This window comes from Cucumis sativus, chromosome 3 (genome assembly GCF_000004075.3).
Source record: "Cucumis sativus cultivar 9930 chromosome 3, Cucumber_9930_V3, whole genome shotgun sequence".
NCBI classification, from domain to species: Eukaryota; Viridiplantae; Streptophyta; class Magnoliopsida; order Cucurbitales; family Cucurbitaceae; genus Cucumis; species Cucumis sativus.
The window spans coordinates 36,364,188-36,384,380 of NC_026657.2; the positions used below are offsets into that span (position 1 = coordinate 36,364,188).

The 20,193-nt window shown below is 30.4% G+C and overlaps 2 protein-coding genes and 1 long non-coding RNA gene across 3 annotated transcripts; 2 read left to right on the top strand and 1 right to left on the bottom strand.

Annotated features, from left to right (window-relative positions):
• Positions 1 to 3,315: 3,315 nt before the first annotated feature.
• LOC101216831 lies at positions 3,316 to 4,130 on the top strand. The gene is made up of 2 exons (XR_969131.2): positions 3,316 to 3,453; positions 3,669 to 4,130. It is a non-coding gene; the product is annotated as an uncharacterized LOC101216831 (long non-coding RNA).
• A 6,892-nt stretch (positions 4,131 to 11,022) lies between these two features.
• On the top strand, positions 11,023 to 11,763 carry LOC101217065 (defensin-like protein 1). Its single transcript, XM_004150062.3, has 2 exons — positions 11,023 to 11,170; positions 11,268 to 11,763. Exons 1-2 carry the CDS (start codon positions 11,092 to 11,094, stop codon positions 11,441 to 11,443), a joined length of 255 nt encoding a protein of 84 aa, XP_004150110.1. The 5' UTR covers positions 11,023 to 11,091; the 3' UTR covers positions 11,444 to 11,763.
• A 7,804-nt stretch (positions 11,764 to 19,567) lies between these two features.
• LOC105435142 (hypothetical protein) lies at positions 19,568 to 19,864 on the bottom strand. The gene has a single exon (XM_011654578.1). The coding sequence runs from the start codon at positions 19,862 to 19,864 to the stop codon at positions 19,568 to 19,570; it is 297 nt and encodes a 98-aa protein (XP_011652880.1).
• Between the last annotated feature and the right edge of the window lie 329 nt (positions 19,865 to 20,193).

The following is a 20,193-nucleotide window of genomic DNA, read 5'->3' on the forward strand; positions in this document are numbered from 1 at the left end:
GTCGTGATTAATCAGTCACACATGCACACAAAAAGCTTCTAATTTAAACAACGACATAATATAGTCTAAAAGATCGTTTAGAATAGGTACACTATCATTCAAATCTTGATAAACGATCATTTGAATTTATCACTTATCTATCTAGGATAGACAGTGATAGTGACTATCTTTGTCTATTTGGGATAGACGACGACTGGTCGTTTAGATATTGGTATACACGAGTACAAAATATCATTGCATCCCTTTTCGGAAGACGGTTGAGTCCCTCCGTCTTTTGTTCCGTTCTCAAGTCCCTGAACTTATGAAGTCTCGTTTATGTAGTAGACCAATTTGTTAACATCCCCCCGAGCCATTTTTTATTAAAATTTAAATGATCGTGTACCAATATCTAAACAATCTTGGTTCACGCTCTTGTATCAAAATTGTTTAAATATTGGTAAACGTCTATTTAAATTTGGTACAAGATCATTTAAATTTATCACTTACTTATCTGGGATAGATCTATCTATCTCTATTTATCTAGGATATACGACTACTTGTTTAGATTTGATACACAATCATATAGGATGACGAAGAAGGAAGAAATTTTGAAAAAGGAAATGAAGAAATTGCGAATAATTGGCAATAATACACAAAAATTACAATAATATTATATAACAATAAGTAGTATAATATTTGTATACACAACTCAACTTTCAATAAACACACAATTAACTAATTCACACTAACAAGAGTAGTATATGGCTATTTCCACAAATTACTCTCCATTACTAACTACAAGACTCTCTAACTCTCAATAATTACGTCTTTTTGGGCGTTAAATACTTGATGAAGCCTCCAAATAAGTTTCACCAAAATAATTCTTAAAACAACAACCTGCAATAGAATTTATCAGTTCAAAAAAAAATAAATCATCTTTAATATACAGACAACAAAAATAAAATTGGAGAATACTTTTATATCAATAGAACGTGACAGATTAATGGAAAACAATGTAGTTCAATTTGGAGGGTGAGAAAACATCATTATAGCATTTAATGGAGTTTTGAAACCTAAAATAGACATTTTGTTGACGTAAACTTTGTGGAACTGATAAGAGGCTAGCTTGTAAAAAGAAATTGCCAACCTTGATGTTTTCAGTAAAAATATATGTTCAAAGGATAATCTGGATCAATCAACCATTAACCAACTAAATTTTATAATAGAAAAATGGTACAAACCAACACACATGCACAAGCCCTAGAAAACTATATTAAGAGGAACCTAATCAATCAATCATGAAACTGCTAATTTTTTTAATGATTAAAGAAGGGTATAAGCTAAGGCAAACACATACTGAAATTTCTAAATCAATATGATAACTTACTGATATGCACTAAAGAATGTGGCAGGAAATGCAATATGTTGAATGCTATTCTCCTTTGCCACAACCAAGGAATAAGTTGCGTTTGGCCAAACAAAACTAAAACAACTTATTGACTAAGAATAATGCGTTACTTCTGTTTTCCAAAATTTAGTTTGAAACAGTAAACATTTTGAAATTATTTGTTTGAGTAGAGTTATGGTTAAAATTGGTGATATTTTTATAAATAGTTTTGGAAGTATTCTATTTATTGAAATAGTTTTCAAAGCAACCCTAAAACTATATAATTCGATGACCAAAATGGGGATGATCATTGTGTGAGTGGGTAGGTGTGGGAGATAGGTTCAAAATGGTATTCTAGGTAAAAAAAAGTCAAAGTCTACCACCAACCTTTAATATGTGCAAATGTAGTGCATAATTCTTGTTTGATTTTTTTTGTTGGTTAATATAATTTTTTAGTTCATCTATTTAATTTTAAATTTTGTACTATCAATTAATATGAAAATTAGTTTTTATAGTTTGTTTATGATTGATTTTTTCTAATAATATCTACTAATATTTGTTTTTAAAATGAGACATTTTTAAATATAACAAAATCAAATTGAAATATTTATAAACATACCAAAATTTTAGGTTTTATTAATAATACAAATTTTTATTAATATCGGTTGGTGACGATGATAAAAATTGATGGAAGTCTATCAATATCCATCCGTATATTTGATTGATAGAGTGTAGAATTTTACTATATTTGTAAATATTTACATTAGTTTTTTCATTTACAAAAGTTTTCCTTTACAAATATAGAAGTGATTGTAAGTGACAAAACTATAAAAGTATGTACAAATATAACAAATATTTAGAAAAAACAGCCAATAACACCTATTTTTTGCATATTCCAAATATGACAAAATCAATAATATCATACGGTAATCATAGGGCTATCGGAGGGTTATCATACGATAATTATAGAGTTATCGACTTCTTAATTTGCTATCGTCGAAAGAATATCAAATTTTGCTATATTTTCTAAATATTTTTATGCATTGCTATAACTATCGTTATTATTGTTATTTAACTAATTTAAAACAAAAATTAGAAATTATTGGAATAGGTAGTAAAATAAGGTGAAAATATGACAAAAATAACAAAAACTAAACCTATTTGAAGAATAGGGAAAATCGGATGTTAGAACACTCGAGTTTACTAACATTAACATTATAATAGATAGACTCAAATGTGTAGTGCACAATTTGAGGATTTTGAATGATATTAGCGATAGAAGATAATGTATAATTAGATGTGACATTTTGCCTCTTTTAACAGTCTGGTGCTTATCTCTCCATCCACTAATTCTTAGTGATCTCATAATTATCATATGACTTATTGTGATTCCAATTGTCCACCATAAAACACAATCATTGGAAAAGTTTAACCCTTATTTTAAATTATTGAAAAGAAGGAAGAAAGTAAGGTGTATCAGCTGCATGAAAAAAACAAATAATATTACTAAAACCTATATTAATTTAGAAAGCACAAGAAACTTAGTATCACAATAGATAGACAGTCTAATATAAGTTCTATCATCTACCTCACAGATACAATGTCATATTCATAGACTAATATTATCTATCTAAATTTTATAGTTAGATATTATTGGCATATATATATTATCTATCTCAATGGTTGATATCATTGATATATATTGTGTGGATGTCACTAATAGATGAATATCATTGATATTTGTTGAAGTTCTGTATCATAAATTGACGCCAATAATATTGATATCCGTCTGAGTTTTATTATTAATATCATCGACATACAAATAAGTGTGATAACATTTATTTTACAAATGTATTATAAAAAAAGAGAACTTCAAGTTAAAATTAATTACAATAAAAAGTTGCTTTTTGGTTGGAAATAAGTAGAAGTGGGCAGCCTGAAGCTATAAATCCGTATCTTCATGGGAGCATTTTGCAAACACAAATTTCATCAAGAATTCAAATAATTAGAAATGGGCAAGGTTGTGGGTAACTCTGCCAAGATGGTTGTTTTGCTTTTTCTTTTTACTCTCATGCTTTCCATCAATGGTAATTAATTACACCACTATTTATCAACCCTTTCCCCCACTCTTAATTTTCTTATCTCAAACAAAATTTTGGTGACAATAAAATTTTTAAATTATTGTTAAAAACAAACCACATAAGAAAGTACACATAATTAAAAAGAAACTTATCTAATTTGTATACAGCATAATTTTTGTTTTTGTTTTCTTTTTCTCTTTTGTGGCTCACGGTGACCACAGAAAAGGGAGGGGGTGTGGAGGCAATGTTGTGTAAGGAGCGGAGCAAGACGTGGTCGGGATATTGCGCGATCACGAGCCATTGCGACAAACAATGCAAGAATTGGGAAGGTGCAGATCATGGAGCTTGCCACGATCACGTTCCTGGAAAAGCTTGTTATTGCTACTACAACTGTTGAAAACCATGCAATAATTCCTCATGAATTTTGATGATGTTAATCTCCATCTCGACATCATTCCCCTTTTTTTAAAAAAATAAAAACTTTGTGTTTTCTTATGTGTGTGTGAAGGATCTCTATATGAATTAATGTTTTTAAGTGTGAGAAGTCTATGTAGTTAGAAAAATGTGTATTGTGGTTTTTGTGATAAATATGCTGTTATTTATCTTTTTAGCAGCTTGTTTGTGTGTGTGTCTTCCTCTTCATATCAAAATAAAATGGCCTTGCCTGTTGTTTCCCACTAAAACAAGATGGTTTACATCATAAATGTATATGCACTACAAGTAACACAACATTTCATAGCTTTTGGTTAGAGCATTTTTAAAATCTCAGGAAAAACAAACGCTAAAGGTGAAAATCCAAAAATTTGGTTCTGCGCATTAACTCATTTGAAAAAATAATCTCGTAACCCCCTCCAAAACCCTTCTTTTACTTCACTTTTCCCTTCTATTATCGTTTTGTGCACTCCTCGTTATTGGATTTGGAGGCAATAAACCCAATTTGATACCAACCAACAGAGAGAAGAAGTTCTTTCTCCGATCTGGTCGCCGTCGTCAGTCATCTTTTTCCCTTTTCACATACTTTCCTTTTCATCTCCATTTATGAAAAACACACCTTTTCTCTCCTCTTTCCTTCTTCCCTTTGTTCTTTTTATTAATTGGGCTTTCTCTTCACTTTTGTTTTTTGTTTCCGTTTTTCGGGTTCCTCACATTTTCTTCTCAACTTCGTTTGTTTTAACTGTATGAAAGCTTAGTCTCGTGTTAGATCCCCGGTAGATGTTCTTAAACCTCTTTGATCACCTTCTTCTCCTCTCTGCGTTTCAGTTCAACTGTATTTATGATGACTTTCGGGTAGTGTTTATTATCTTATTTATTTTGCTCAAACTCTCATACTATCGAGTGAGAAATTATCGTCTTAATTCTTTTCGGAAGTAGGCAAGACTGTAAGGTTTTGTTTGGAAAGACACCAGGAAATGAAAAAGTAGGGAGAGCCTTGTTTAACGCACAACTTCTACTCCAAAAGAAACACGAGGAAGATGTCAAATACTTAAAAATTTAGCTCCAATTTGGTATCTATTTCTAGCTATGGGTGTTTTATATATAGGCATCATGTTAGTTCTCTTGTTCAGTTATTTAGATATGTAAGCACATTTTGATTGGGTGGAGTAAAAATATTTTTATATTGGACTTTTACTATGTAGCGAGGATATATATAAAATACAATAATAGCAATATGGACATAGTCGAGAACAATGATGAATTTATACTAAATCTACTGTTGATCGAGAAGCTCCTATAAAAGTTTCTAAAAATGAAAAGAAAAAACTGTGAAGTTAGCGGAAAATAAATAATATGATACACAAACAACAATACATTTTTTTTGTGATAAAAATAATTTTATAGCTTTCTTAAATTGCTATCTTTTATTTTACAAAGACAAATGTGCTATTTAAAGTTTATATTTATAGCTTTTACAAAATGCTTTAAAAAGTCTAGTATGTCATAGCATTTAGAAAAGCTATCAGACTTTTTATAGCATGGGTTGAATATCTTTGCACAAAACACTATAAAAACCTATTATAGGATTTTCTCAAAAGCTATGACTTGTCCCTAAATATTTTATTTCATTTGAATAAAAATTGGTTAAATAATAATAATGATAAGAATAATAATTTTGGTATAAGAAAAATACTCCATGCAAAGATATTTTCACAATTTATAAAAGGTGTGGTTTAAAGAAAAATCAATTAGCTAGAAACCAACTATAAGACCTAATTTACAAATTAGTTAGCATTAGTGAATTTAAAAATACATGAAGTTAAATAATATTTTAAAGCAAAAAAGAAATGAAAGAAGATTTATGTATTAATTTTTTCAAAAAGATTGGTTGGAAGACTATGACCTTTTTACCATTTTGAAACTCTCTCTCAACAACTACCCACTCACAAGTCCCACAAATCATGGCCGATGTGGTCGCCCAAATCAACTTTGTTACTTTTTTAGAAAAACTTATTTTATATACTTTTTAATTTATTATTATGATTTTGGTAAAACATTTTTGATTCAATCCAACTATTGTGTTTTTTAAAATTGAGTTTTGATACTACTTTCACTCTCAACTTTCTTTTATTTATTATATATTTTTTATCAATAGTTTTAAAAATAGAAACTAAAAAAATAGCTTTTAGAAACTTGTTTTTGTTTTTAGAACTTGGTTAAGAATTCAATTGTACTTGAAATATATACAAATCGTTATACGAAATGGGAAGAAAAAAAATGACTTTGTGTGGAAAAAAAAACAAAAACAAAAGAAAAACTAGTTACCAAATGATGTCCAACTGTTCAAATTTGAGATATTTATAGGAATGAAAAAAGCAATTGTGGTCGCGGTTGGAATTTTGGCAAAAATGTGGGGAGTAATTTTTGTTTTCGCAAAACTGTGTCACACATATGCTCAACTCTTTTCTAATATTCTCGTTTTTCCTTGAGTACAATGTATTTCATAAATCGTTTATTTTAATTCAATGTATCTCAAGTTTATAGATGTAACGAAATACATAGATTAGGTAGCCGAATTATTGAAACATGGTGTGTTTTTCTCGGTTGGTTATGAAATTATAACATAATTGGTTGGATTTTTTTTGAAGAGGAAATAAGGTGAGAGGGCATAGCCCTAACACGAGAATTTTATTACCAAGAAAAGTACTACAAGTAGGGTTGGAGAAGAGCTCTAATAGGATTAGTTGATTTGGGCCCTAACATTTAAAGCTATGATTTGTGGTTTGTCGTCTTTCAATAGTTTGTATCTACCCACAAGCCAATATAGTTAAAAGAATCTTCCCATAAGTTTAGCATGTTTTTTTGTTTTTGGAAGATCCGATTGTTTCTTTTCATCCAAGAGCTCCAAAGAATAGCAACAACAACATTAAAAAGTATGATATTACGTTTGCTATTCTGGCCAAGTTGACAAATTTCAAGGCAGAGAGATTTAGCCTCAACAGCTCTGAAGGAGTGGTTTGTATAATGGAGTAAGCGGTTCCATAAGAAGACAACTAATCTGCATTATAATAGAAGGTGGTTTATCTCTTCATTACTTTAGTTACAAAGAGCACACCAATGTGAGTTGAGACAAGTACTTGGGTTTTTCTTTTGCAGAACCTCCATTGTATTGATTCCCCATGAATGATATGGACCAAATAAAGAATTTACATTTTTTTTTGGAATTGTAGACTTCCAAAGGTTTTCGAAGTGAAGGTGTTCAAAGCCTACGATATTTGATTAATCAGCAACAGCTAAAGCTTCCTTGACCGAGGCAATGAAGTATTGTTTGTCTTTGCTTAGGCTCCAAAGAGGCTTACTGATGCCCTTGTTTTCACATGGAACAGAGAGACTACTTATCATCTGATTTCATGTTTCAATTTCTCTATCATTCAAAGGCCTTTCGGTGTTGATGTTCCACTGTTTGTTTGAGTTATCTCAAACTTCTTTAATCAAATCATTTTTCAATTGACAAAGGACCTAAAAGTCTGGGAAACTGGATGGACAGAGGATCAAAGGAGTGCCAATTACTATGCCAGAAATAGATAATTAAACTCACCATCGTTGATGTCCCATTTGTAATGGTTTTTGAACCCACTAAGGCCTTTAACAATAGCTTTTCGCGGAGCTTTTATACTGCAGGATTTACTTTTAGTGGGGGATATATCCAATATGCTTGCTGTGATACTTTGCTTGAATAACTTTTCTCCAAAGGGCGTTCGGTTCCATTTGAAATCTTCATAACCATTTGCAGAGAAGAGCAAATTAAATTGGTTATTTTCATACTTGTGATACTTAAGCCACCTTTATCTTTTGGATTGTAACTTTTGACCACTTAATTAGATGTGAACCCATGTTGTTTGTGGATTCTTTCCAAAGGAAGTTTCTCCAATGCTTTTCGATTCTTTTCTACACAGATGTTGGAGTAAATACCGAAAGTTGGTAAGTGGGTAGGTTGTACAAGGAAGAGTTTACCAACGTGAGTCTTCCTCCTTTGGAGATATGAGAGTATTTCCAATTGTTGAGTTTCCTATGAATTTCTTCTTCCACATTATCCTACTAAGTTTTGTGTATCTTAAATCATTGTGAGACTTTCATATAAATATCATTATCAAGAGATCCACATAAATATGTTGTGACTACGTCCATAAGATGCATATCCAAATTTTCATACACAATTAGGCGATTAAAAATCTTAATGTGATTGTATCCACTACTCGAGAATATGTCTTCTCATAATCAATACCAGGTGTTTTTGAAAAACCTTGTGCAACTAATCTTGCTTTATATCTTGTGATCTCATTGTTTTCATTTCTTTTTCACACAAATACTCATTTATATCCCACAGGTGTGACACCTTTTGGTGTTTGGACTACTAGTCCAAAAACCTGACGTTTGGAAAGTGAATTTAATTTTGTCTCAATTGCTTCTTTTCATAAAAATCAATTTTTTCTTTGTTAACATTCTTCAATAGCGTTTGGTTTAGAATTCTCATTTTCTGATATAATATCAAGAGCAAGATTTTATGAAAAAATGTTGTCAATAAGTACATAGTTCGATTCCATTTTTTTCTATCACGACATAGCTTATCGAAATCTCGTTATTATCTTCAGTTGCTTTATTTTCTTCGACATTTTTGTCTGAAGTAAAATTTGAATTTCTTCTAGAACATCTGCATCCTTAATTGAGTTATTGACTCAATTTCTTTTTCAAGGATTTTTATCCTTGAAACCTACTCATCTACCATGCTTCTGGCTGTTCCATATTCATTAATGTCAACGTGTTGTGTTGGGATATCAATATCTTTGATGGGACATTTGCAATTGCTATATATATGTAATTTAGTTACTTTCTCTACATCTACAAATGCATTTGGTAACTGATTTGTTATATTTTGCAAATAAATTATTTTTTAAACTTCAAGTTCACATTGATTTGTACGAGGATCCAAATGAGACAATAATGATACATTTCATGTATTTTCTTTTTTCATTTTTTGAGTTCCTTTCCCTAATGTTGAAAATTTTGTCTCATTAAAATGTCAATCAGCAAATCGTGCAATAAACACATCACCCATTAATGGTTCAAGATATTTAATAATTGATGGGGAATCAAATCCAACATATATTTCTAGCCTCCTTTGAGGACCCATCTTGGTACGTTGTGGTGGAGCAATTGAATCCATATATTGTTTAAATCTATCATAAACAGCAACACGTGCCTTATAAGACCCACTAGATGAGATAGAAGGTACTTCACTTTGACTTTGAAAGCCAAATCCTTCGATAGGAGTACATGATTGTGTTTGTGAATATTTTTCTTTTGACATTGACATTTTCATATAATAATCATCACACAATCGATGAAATGCTTCTTCAACCTTATTCGTCCATTTTTTTTCACTATCTTCCTCCAAAAATTCATCAAAAAAATAATTTTCATAAGTCAACTTGTACCTAGGGTCAAAAACTACCGAAACATATAATAATAAACTAGTCTTCTCACTTGTAGTTATACCCCTACTAATTGAATTTTGTTTGCATGTTTAATGTTACCCGACTCAATAATGAATTCTCATACAACGAGTATTCACAAATTATTTCTTGGATCAAACAAAGTTTGTGAAAAAATATGTTTGAAGTCACAAACATAGATTCAAAAAACTTCATTGTTACCTTTGAAAATGTCTTTAGAAACTTTACAAATACTTTTGCATTATTCCAATCTTTAGCAGTAGGAATATCATCATTTGGCAAATAACTAGGATCATGCCCTTCTAATCTTTTCAACATCTTTTGACACTTAATTGCTCCATCCAACATAATGAAAGTAGAATTCTATCGTGTTGGAACATCCATTATATGACAATTTTTTGTTGACATCTTATCTTCTTTAGGAAGATATTTAGATTTGATCGTTTAAATTTAGGTAGTCAAATCTAAACAATTTTTTTCAAAATGATCGTTTATATTTGGTACACGATCATTTAGATGTGATAGCTTAAATTTGGGTAGCCAAATCTCGACGATTTTTTCAGAACGTTTTGGTACACGATTGTGTAGATTTTATAGTTTAAGTTTGGCTACCCAAATCTAAACGATTTTTTAAAAAAGATTCTTTGATACACAATCATTTAGATTTGACTATTTTTTATAGAAGATCGTTTAGATTTGACTATCCAATATCCAATAATTTTTTTCATGATCTTCTATATTTGACACACGATGTTAAACAATCAAATAAAAGTTTGAAAAAAAAATTGCATAAAAAGAAGAAATAAAGACGATGAAAAGAAAAAAATCACAAAAAAGGAAAAGAAGAAAGACGATGAAAAGAAAAGACAAACCTGAAATATTAAAAAAAACGACTAGCTTCATGGACTTTTTCATTTTGTAACACGAACAATAAATATTTGGGAAATTGTAATGAATGACTATTTTAGTAATAATAATTAAGGATATAGCAATATTTTAAAAAAATTGTAAATATAGCAAAACTATCACTGATAGACTTGTATCGCTGATAGACTTCATATGATATATCAGTGATGAACCAATATTTGCAACATGATCTATCAGTGATAGACTTATATCATTGATAGAATTTGACAAATTTTGCTATATTTGCAAATTTTTTTAAATTGTGCTATATACTTAATTAATTTAAATTTAATTGCTAAATTTGCAACTACCCCTAAATATTTTACCGATTTGTTATATTTATGAAAATTAACCTAATAATTATAATATATATTAAGTGTTACCATTTATAATATTTTTATTCTAATAAAAACGCTAAATTTAGTCTTATTGTTCCTTAAATAAATATCATATTCTTTAAAAATATGCAATATTATCCTGATGATTTTTTCATAAATGTTTCAAACCTACGTTGAAGTGAAAATTTGTTATGATGTAATTTAAATCGTCGGTGATAAAAACGAAAATTGGAACCCTAATACCAACAAAGTTTACACAAACCCATATTATTCAAAGTCCCACAATTTCCTCCATGAAAAATTCTTGAACTTTTCATACTTGAAGAATAAAATATAGTGAAAGAGATAGAAATGGACAGCCTCTCTGGCTATAAATACATATCCCCATCAAGTGTTCTCTTCATAGGCATTTTTGCAAACAAAAAATTCATAAAGAATTCAAACAATTAGAAATGGCCAAGGTTGTGGGCAACTCTGCCAAGATGATTGTTGCTTTGCTTTTCCTTTTGGCTCTCATGCTTTCCATGAATGGTAATTAACAAAGCACATAAGAAATTGTATAGAAAGAAAATTATTTTATGAACCAGTTACATGATTTTTGTTTTTTTTTGTTTTTTTTTCACATCAGAAAAGCAAGGGGTGGTGGAGGCAAAGGTGTGCGAGAGGCGAAGCAAGACGTGGTCGGGATGGTGCGGGAACACGAAGCATTGCGATAGGCAATGCAAGAATTGGGAAGGTGCGACACATGGAGCTTGCCATGCCCAGTTTCCTGGAAGAGCTTGCTTTTGCTACTTCAACTGTTGAAAAGAACTACCATGCACAATAATTATCATATGATGATCAATATCATACATATCTCCTTCTCCATATCATTTCCCTTTTATAAAATAAAAGTTTCAGTTACTTAATTTATGTGTGTTTTCTTATGTGGGTGTGTGGAAGAGATCGATATGTATGTAATATTATTAGCTTTTAATTAATGTTTTTAAGTGTGAGAAGTTTATGTGGTTGGAAAAATCTGTAATAATTAAATATATGCTGCTATTTATCTTTAGCAGCTTGTTTTGTGTGTTTCGTCTTCTTTGAATATTGAATAAAGTTATAACTTTGATGTTTGTGAATTTCGCCTATGGGTTCAATTCTTATCCTGCAACTGCTATATTGAAGAAAAAGACTATGACTTTGATTACTCTCTCCCATTATTATTATTATTATTTTTTTCCAAATAGAGGTTTTTTCTTTTAGACAAGGTAAAACGACCCTTAGTTGATAGGACACAAAAGTTTCATACATCAAAATACAAAGCTAGAAATAAGCTAATTAGAAAAGTTTTAAAGTCACACGTACAGATCAAGTAGATTATAGTTCTCTAAAATAAAAGGTCATGTCAATTATCGATAAACTAAGTTTAGTCTAATAAATATTTTATCAACAATAAAAGTGAACAAAGATTAAATATATATAAATAAGCTAGAAATATAAAAGTTCATTCGGACGGAGTAATCTAGTAGCCTTTGTTTTAGTTTAATAAGATGTGCCGAGTGAGAATTTTGAACAAATAAGTTAACTTTTTGGTCGAGAATATATACATGAGCTATACATATACGATGTTGCTTTTGTGACATGGACGAGTGTATATGAGTATGTGTATTCGTTAACCGTGTGTGCAACTATAGTACTTAGGTTGACACCAATTATTTGATAACATAAAATTTTAGTGCTAATGGTAATTACATATAAATCTTCTCTAAACTATAATTATAATTCTGGCGCTTTGTCAAATTTGAATATAGTTCAACTAGTTAAAGCGTTATTTGATGAATCAACACTCCCATAAATATAATTAAACAGAATCAAAGAAACTAATATGGTTAAAAAGTATTAAATAATTACTATCTATTATTTACACTATTTAGAAAATATAGCAAAATATCGCATTTCTACAATGGACGATGATAAACTAAGATAGACTACTATCTCTATCATGATAGACATAGATAGTGGTTTGTCTTGCTCTAGAGAGTGGCTTAAATACTTTGTTATATTTGTACTTATATTTTTTAGAAGTTGTCATTTAAAATAAATTTTCATAAATATATTGAAAGACAAATTTGATTTAAATAAAAAATTATTATAAATTGAAAATGAAAATATAATTTACAAAATATAACAAGAATTTGAAAGATATTGGTAGATTTTTTTAAAAAAAATTAAGATTTTTATCAATATCAATTAATATGAGTAGAAAAAAGTTTATCAATAATAAATATGAAATTTTATTATATTTTATAAATATTTTTGGTTAACTTGACCTATTTCTAAAAAAAATAAAAAATAGCCTTGCGTATATAATTTGAATTTATATTCTAGAATATTAAAATTTTGGTTCTTATAAATTTAAGTTTGATCAATTTTAGACTGTAATTTCAGTTTCTATCCTCTCAATAAAAGTTTTAAATTTTTATCTTAAAATTATTTTCCACTAAAATTAATTAAACAACAATAATAATTTCCATACCATATACTCTTAAAAATTTTAAATACAAATTAAAAATGTTAAGTATGAGAAATAAAGCAATTTTTTTAAAACAACAACAAAGTAAGGTTAAGAACTAAATTTAAATTTTACAAATTTTTTTTTTTATAGAAATAATTGAAATTAGACAATTACAAATACGGGTCTTTTTAAAAATATAACAAAATGGTAAAAAAAATTACACAATATAGAATAATTTAAAAAACAAAACAAAAACTCACAAGTCCACAAATAAAAATACAAAAGATGTCATGTAATTAATTGACATCTAGCATTCAATATATTTGGAAGACGATTCTTTGGATTTGACTATTTTTTTCTATACTATTTTTTTTTCAACATTTTTTGATACATGAATGTTTAAATTTGATCGTTTAAATTTGAATAACCAAATCTAAACGATTGGGTAGTCAAAGGTAAGTAAACGAACAAAAAGAAATAAGTATTGTAAGGTAAAATTGTTTATGTTATGTATTGATTCAGTGAGTAGTTTGAAACTTTCTACACAATCTCTTAATATAACATAATAATAATAATAATATGGGTGAGGGTGACATTATGCTTTGAAAAAACAAATAAGAAAATAAGAAAACTCTCTTTGACTCCTTCCGTTTGTGTAAAGAATACCAATTCTTTTCTCTCTCCCTTTTTGTCCTTTCTTATTCTACTTCTTCCCTAGGTTTTACTCTACACAATATCATATTCATCTCAACATCTTTTTTCCACATCCTTTTCTTTTTTCTAACTTTTCTTTTATTCTTCTTTATTTTCTTCAACCCTTACTCTTTAAATCTTTCTATTCTCACAACTTTTTTTTATACAAATCTTTGCTTCCCCCTTAATTCTTACGATAAAAAATATATTACTAAGATCAAACGAAAAGTTGTCACACATGTAGATTAACATAAACCGATTGAAGCCCAAAGCTTGTTCATTAAATTATAAATACTAATTAATTTTTTTACATAAGGATTATGGACGGTTAATTTTGATGACATTAACATTGACAGAAGTCTATCAATATTTATAAGTGTTTATCATTTATGCCACTTTAGTTAGTGCTGTTAACCTTGGTTAGAAAATTTTGAGATAGCGAGTTTAATTTCTTTAACTTTTCTATATATCATTGGTCTAACACTCCATCGACTAAAAAAAGACCTTAATTGTAGCAATGAGTCATTTGACAAAAGATGTTTTTAAACTATTGAGTCAGATTTTAGTTGAGTTTTATAAAATGAGACGTGCTTACTAAAATCCCAAAACATTGACTATAGAAAAAACAAAAGGTTTTTTTTTTGAACAAATTAAAATATTTCTAAAGTTATGGATTGTTGACTAATCTCACCTTGAAATGGATGCAAGGTTTGAATTTTGATTATCAAAAGTGACCAAAATCTCAATAAAAGATCACCTAAAAGCATATCGTCCCCATTTGCCTTGGTTTTGACACAATCCATCACAGATTCAAGAGATTGTTTCCGTTGTTATCTATTCGCTATTCACTTTGCGACTTTTTTTGTTCTTGAGTAACGCAGATGCCGTAAATTTAGACCTCACACCCTAAAAGAATGTATATGTCAACTATTACTCAACTTACAGAATTTACTTTAATTTACAATTTTAAGATCAAGATTAACCACCATTTTCAAAACCTTTTTCGTTTACTTTTATGTTAGTACTGTTCATTTCTTTTAGGCTAATTTATAAAAAAATTATTCTTAATGTTTGTATTTTTGTCTTAATTCGTCAAGAAATGGACAATCAAATAGACACAAAGTAATATGAAATCCATGGCATTGGGTCTATGAATCATGTTAAACAACAAGATCCAAAGAACACAACTCCATCATTCCCAAAACCAATTTAATTTCAACCCCTAAGATGGACTAGTTTCATATTACTTAAATGATCTAACTGTCATCCCCCCTCCTAGATCATCTACACTCAACTTGAGAGATGGCGTGAAGTCAACTGATCATATCGTTCCTCTTCTAAACTTGTAAGAAAAGTGTTGCAATCAGTTTCTCAGCCCTTCAACATGAAAGTCACAACCATAGAAGAAGTAAACAATGTCTCTACAATGAAACTTGATGAATTGTTTGGATCGTTGAGAACATTTGAATTAAATTTGAGAGAAAGTGATACGAAAAAGAAATATGGTGTTATGTTTTAGGACTGTATGTGAGGATGTGTCTCAATCTCACAAAGAATGTATCACCCAAGAAAATTTGATTGGGTCATTTGGCCTTCTGACTAAGTAGATGTTGGGAATTTTAAAAATCATAATGGTGATTTTAATTCTTCCTCTTTATACTCTAAACTCTTCTAATGTGAACAATAACTCTTGTTTGAATAGAAGAATGGGCATTAAGAGAGGAGATCGAACATCTTTATCCTCTATGTAACGCAATTAAACTCTTTATATCAAGTTAAGGTCATTACTCAAAAGACCAATAACAAAATACACTTTCTCAAAAAGGGAAAACTAATTTTTTTTTATAATAAAACCAATATCAAATAAATGTTCGAAAGATCATGGGTACTAACATTTTTTTAAAATAAAATAAACTTAAATAAATAAGATAAAAATTGAATTAAAAATGTCTAAAACCAAAATACTAAACAACTTGTACATATACGTGGAAGCAAAACTGAGTCCCCATGTGACATGTCAAGAACCATTCGTGTCGCTCACCAACTCTCCAGATCCTTTATACCTTTGCCTGAAATATTAAACATAGAAAAGAGTGAGTATATAAAATATACTAAGTAAGGGACACACTACTCGTCTCGCTAGGTGTATGTTGACTTCCTATTAAGATTTTATAAGGAGGTATCTAAAACTATCGTGTAACCGATAGAACATACGTAATCTAGTGATCTAGAAGGAACACTCTCATCTAACGGTGAATTCGAAGGAACACCTATGATATTGGGTTGTAACTATCGTGTGCTTGATAGAACACACAATCTAGCTAGTGATTCCAAAGGAACACTCTCATCTATCGGTGACCTAAAGAAACACCTATGATATCAGACTATAGTGATCCCGTCGGACCACTCATAAACATAAACATGACATATTGGTGGTCCTGTCGAACTCACACAGTCACACAGTCATCAGAAACATAATATCAGTCATCATCTTCAACGTCGTATTATGGAATTTAGTTACCAACAATGCATAATCTTAAATACATGCAAACTCTTAAATTCAAAATGCTAGATTGATGACGATTGTCTCTGATGTTGGTCCTTTTTATCCCCGACTAATTCGGGAGTTGATTGTTAATCTTCCTGATGAGTTTAATGATCCCAGTGCTGCAGAGTTTTAGAAGGTGCATGTGCGTGGGGTTTGCTTTACTATTTCTCCATCTCTACTTAATTAATTTCTAGGATTATATGTGCCTAAAGACTTTGTTGTTACTTATTCATCTTTTGAGAAATTGCCCTTGAAACTAACTGGTGGCACTATCTGCTTTTGGCCGACAAATGGTTGGCCTACTGTTTGGATGAGTATCAAGTATGCCATCCTTCATAAAATAGGTATTGTTAATTGGATTCCTTCCATTCATGCTTCAACTATTTCTACAGCTCTTGGACATTTGATATATCTTATTGGCATGGGTTTGAAAATCAATGTAGGGGAGCTTGTGTTCAAACATTTGCTATGACATGTGGACACTTTTGGCATAAATATTCGTATCTGTTTTCTCTGTCTACTGCTTTTAGCTATCTCAACCCATTCTCTCTGTAATTGATGTGGCTGGCCCATAACCTAACACCATGGGTTTGAGTTTTCGCCTGTCGCGACGTGATCCCAATGAGGAGTGACCGACGTTCTCGTTTATTTAATTTTAATAAATAAATAGGTTTGGAGTCGTCACCAACCATATTAAGGTGTGATTGGTCACCCAAAAAATAAAAAAAAAAGATGGTTTACGTAAATTAATGAGATTTAAGTTCGAGAGTCAGCTGTGTAGGAAAGATGTTAGCACTCTCCAACACCAATAAAATGGTTACCCAATTTTATCTTTTAAACTAAATTAAAGAAAGTTCACAAAACAAAGTTTTTTATTTGTTTTTTTTAAATGTCTCATGTTTCTCAATTCACAGAGAAGAAAATAAAACCTAAGCATTAACTGATAATTATGGGTGGCACAAGAGCCATTAGAAAAACAAAGTTTATTTTTGTTTCAAAAGATATATATTTTTTTATATTCACCTCAAGAATATTAAAATACCAAATTTTGATATTTTAATCTCAATCATAGATGTCTAATGAAAAATTTCATGTATATGAGATTTAATAAATTCATAGAAGATATTGTTCAGTCTCTCAAATAGTTTATAATTTTAAAAATAATTTATTAATTAAATCTCAAATAGAGAAATTTGATGTATTCACATTGCCTATTCTTCTTTGTTTGAACTATGTTTTAAGTGCTTTTTATTGCATTGGGTTCGTAGTGGAGTCTTCTTTCATATTTTGCACAAGAATATCAAAATAATGAATATATGCATGATATGGATTGAGAATAATCTATATAGAAATGAATCAATATTTGCCTCCAACAACTATTCAATTTAAAGTTCATGAATCAAGCTATTAAATACAAAATTACAAATATAACGGTATTCACGAAAACACGTGGGTCTAAACTTATTGTTTTAAAAGTTATAAACTTTAAATGGGTAAAGAAGAGGTTATTAGTATTGATAGGTTAAATTGGACTGAGAGACTTTTGACATAAAGCACCTCATGTACATCAAAATTTGAATATTTACAAACTTATCGTCTTATAATTAAAAGTATAATTAGAAACGGTTGAAATTTTGTATATCAATTCCTCTTATAGTTATTAATTGCTTAAACTAAATCTGTCCTAAAAATGTAATCATGAGTTAGATTAGGTTGGATTAAGAGATTTTTATTCATTTATTTCTGTTTTTGTGTGTTGTAAATTTATCCTGAAGTTAGTTTAGTGGTATTAGACATGCTTCTAGTTGTTGGCTCAATTTTTCATTCCATGGTGGTACCAAAAAACTCAAACTTAAAATCAATAAAATATTTGAGTGGGTTAGTTCTAGTTCCAATTGTGTTTGCTTTGTTAAAAGAAAATAATAAAAGGATGCAAATGGCTAGGTATCTTCTCACTCATGTTCATTCTTTTCCACAACATGATCCTTAGAGAGAATTGGACCTTTAATTTGAAGGTTGAGGTACTACAAGCTTGTTCGGCGAGATTCTTTGAAAATTTGAATTGCTCAAATTGAACAAATGTATACTTGTATTTGTTTTTGTTTATAGTATATAATGGTACAATCTCCAATATTACATGAGCAAAATGTGTGGTTCACTGATCAACTTAATCACCATTAAATAACCCTATCGTGATGATCAAATTGGCACAAAGATGGGATGATAATATAACCCACAGGGCCATTCTCCACAGGCCATCCCTACTCCGATTGAGGTAGGAAATTTTTGGTTTGTCCAATGATCGGGGTCGTGGGAACTATTTCTGGATGCATAGTCGGGAATGGGGAGGGTATATCCTCACCCTGAGCACCTCGACTCTTGACCTTTTCTCCATCTTGTTTTTATTTACATACACACATACACGCAGTTAGTGTAGATCCCAGTCCCACTACCCAAACCTTTTTATCCAAATTATTTAATAGTCAATGCAAGAGTAAAGCCCAGAAGCTATTTGTAGTTGTACTATGTCTGCTTGTCATTTTTTAAAAAGATTAAAAACAGGGAATAGGTCCACATGTTGACCCATTTCTTGGAGGAGGAATTCCGGCCCTCGTCCAAACCTTCAAATGGTAGGGGATGGGGTAAATTTATTCCTCAACGAGGATTGGGGAACACCCCATCCTAGCGACTCTCTTGCTAACCCTCTCAATACATAAACGAATGCAATATGTTTTACTTCACAATTTATTTGGCTTCTAATTTTAATTTAGGGACTAATTCTTAATTGCCCTAAAATTACTAAAATTGGTAGTTTTTCTTTTTGCTCTCTTGATGTGCCAAAATTTGGTTGACCAAAATTTCTTTCTCCAACTGATGCGTGCACATGTGGTGGATGAATTTTGAATATATTAAAACTTGAGCAGTAATTTCAGCTTGGTCATTCAAAAAATTGACACTATAAAAATTTGGTATACTGCAATTTGATTTCACTTTCTTATAAGTTTTTGGTCAAACATTACACACCAAAAAATTGATGAACAGTTAATAAACAAAACCACGAAGGATTCCGAAATTTCACTCCAAAAATGAGTAACTGAATCATCCATAGATACTCCATACATACAAAGAAAATCCCAGAAATTTGTTGAATAAGAATCAAAGAATAATCCCAAAAAACAAAATTAATCAATTAACTTTCGGCCATAGACATTATGGAAAGACGACTGGGAGTTGGCCGGAAATTCATCCATCGGAGTGTGGGTCTCCGGCTCGGCGGCATCAAAGCCCTTCTTAGAACCTCTCTGCTTCCCTGATTCCGGCGGCACCTATCTCCGGGCAGCGCCATCAGATTGCGGCCACCTCTTACCATCCCACCAAAACTAAAGCTCCTGCAAGTGGATCTAACGGCACGGTTCCGGCCAGGTTCTCTTCCAGCAACGGAGGGGGTCCGGCGAGGCGGGGGTTGGGACTGAAAAATGGTGGGCATTTTTTTTCTTTCTTTGTGTTTGTTTGAATAATTAAAATTGAAGAGGGCGATGGAAAATTTGGAGAAGAAAGGTGGAATTTGAAGAGAGCATTTAAAGGGGAAAATAAAAGGTCGGAATTTTCAAAGAAGTTGACAAAAGTTAGGGTTGATTGACTTGACTGGATGATGATGGCGCACTCGGTTTTTGATTCTATTGCTTGGTCCTTAAGCCGTTTCTTCCTTTCACCAAACAACTTGGAAATTGCAAACATCTCTTCTCAATAATCAATTATTATTATTATTGTATTTACTAAGAAAAGTCTTCCAATTTCTCTTCATATTCCTTATAT

Bases quoted from the DNA above. Each gene is read 5' to 3' on its own strand.
- LOC105435142 (XM_011654578.1), bottom strand. From the start codon at position 19,864: ATGCCCACCATTTTTCAGTCCCAACCCCCGCCTCGCCGGACCCCCTCC.
- LOC101217065 (XM_004150062.3), top strand. From the start codon at position 11,092: ATGGCCAAGGTTGTGGGCAACTCTGCCAAGATGATTGTTGCTTTGCTT. The intron at 11,171-11,267 runs GTAATTAACAAA...TTTTCACATCAG, and splicing joins TCTCATGCTTTCCATGAATG to AAAAGCAAGGGGTGGTGGAG.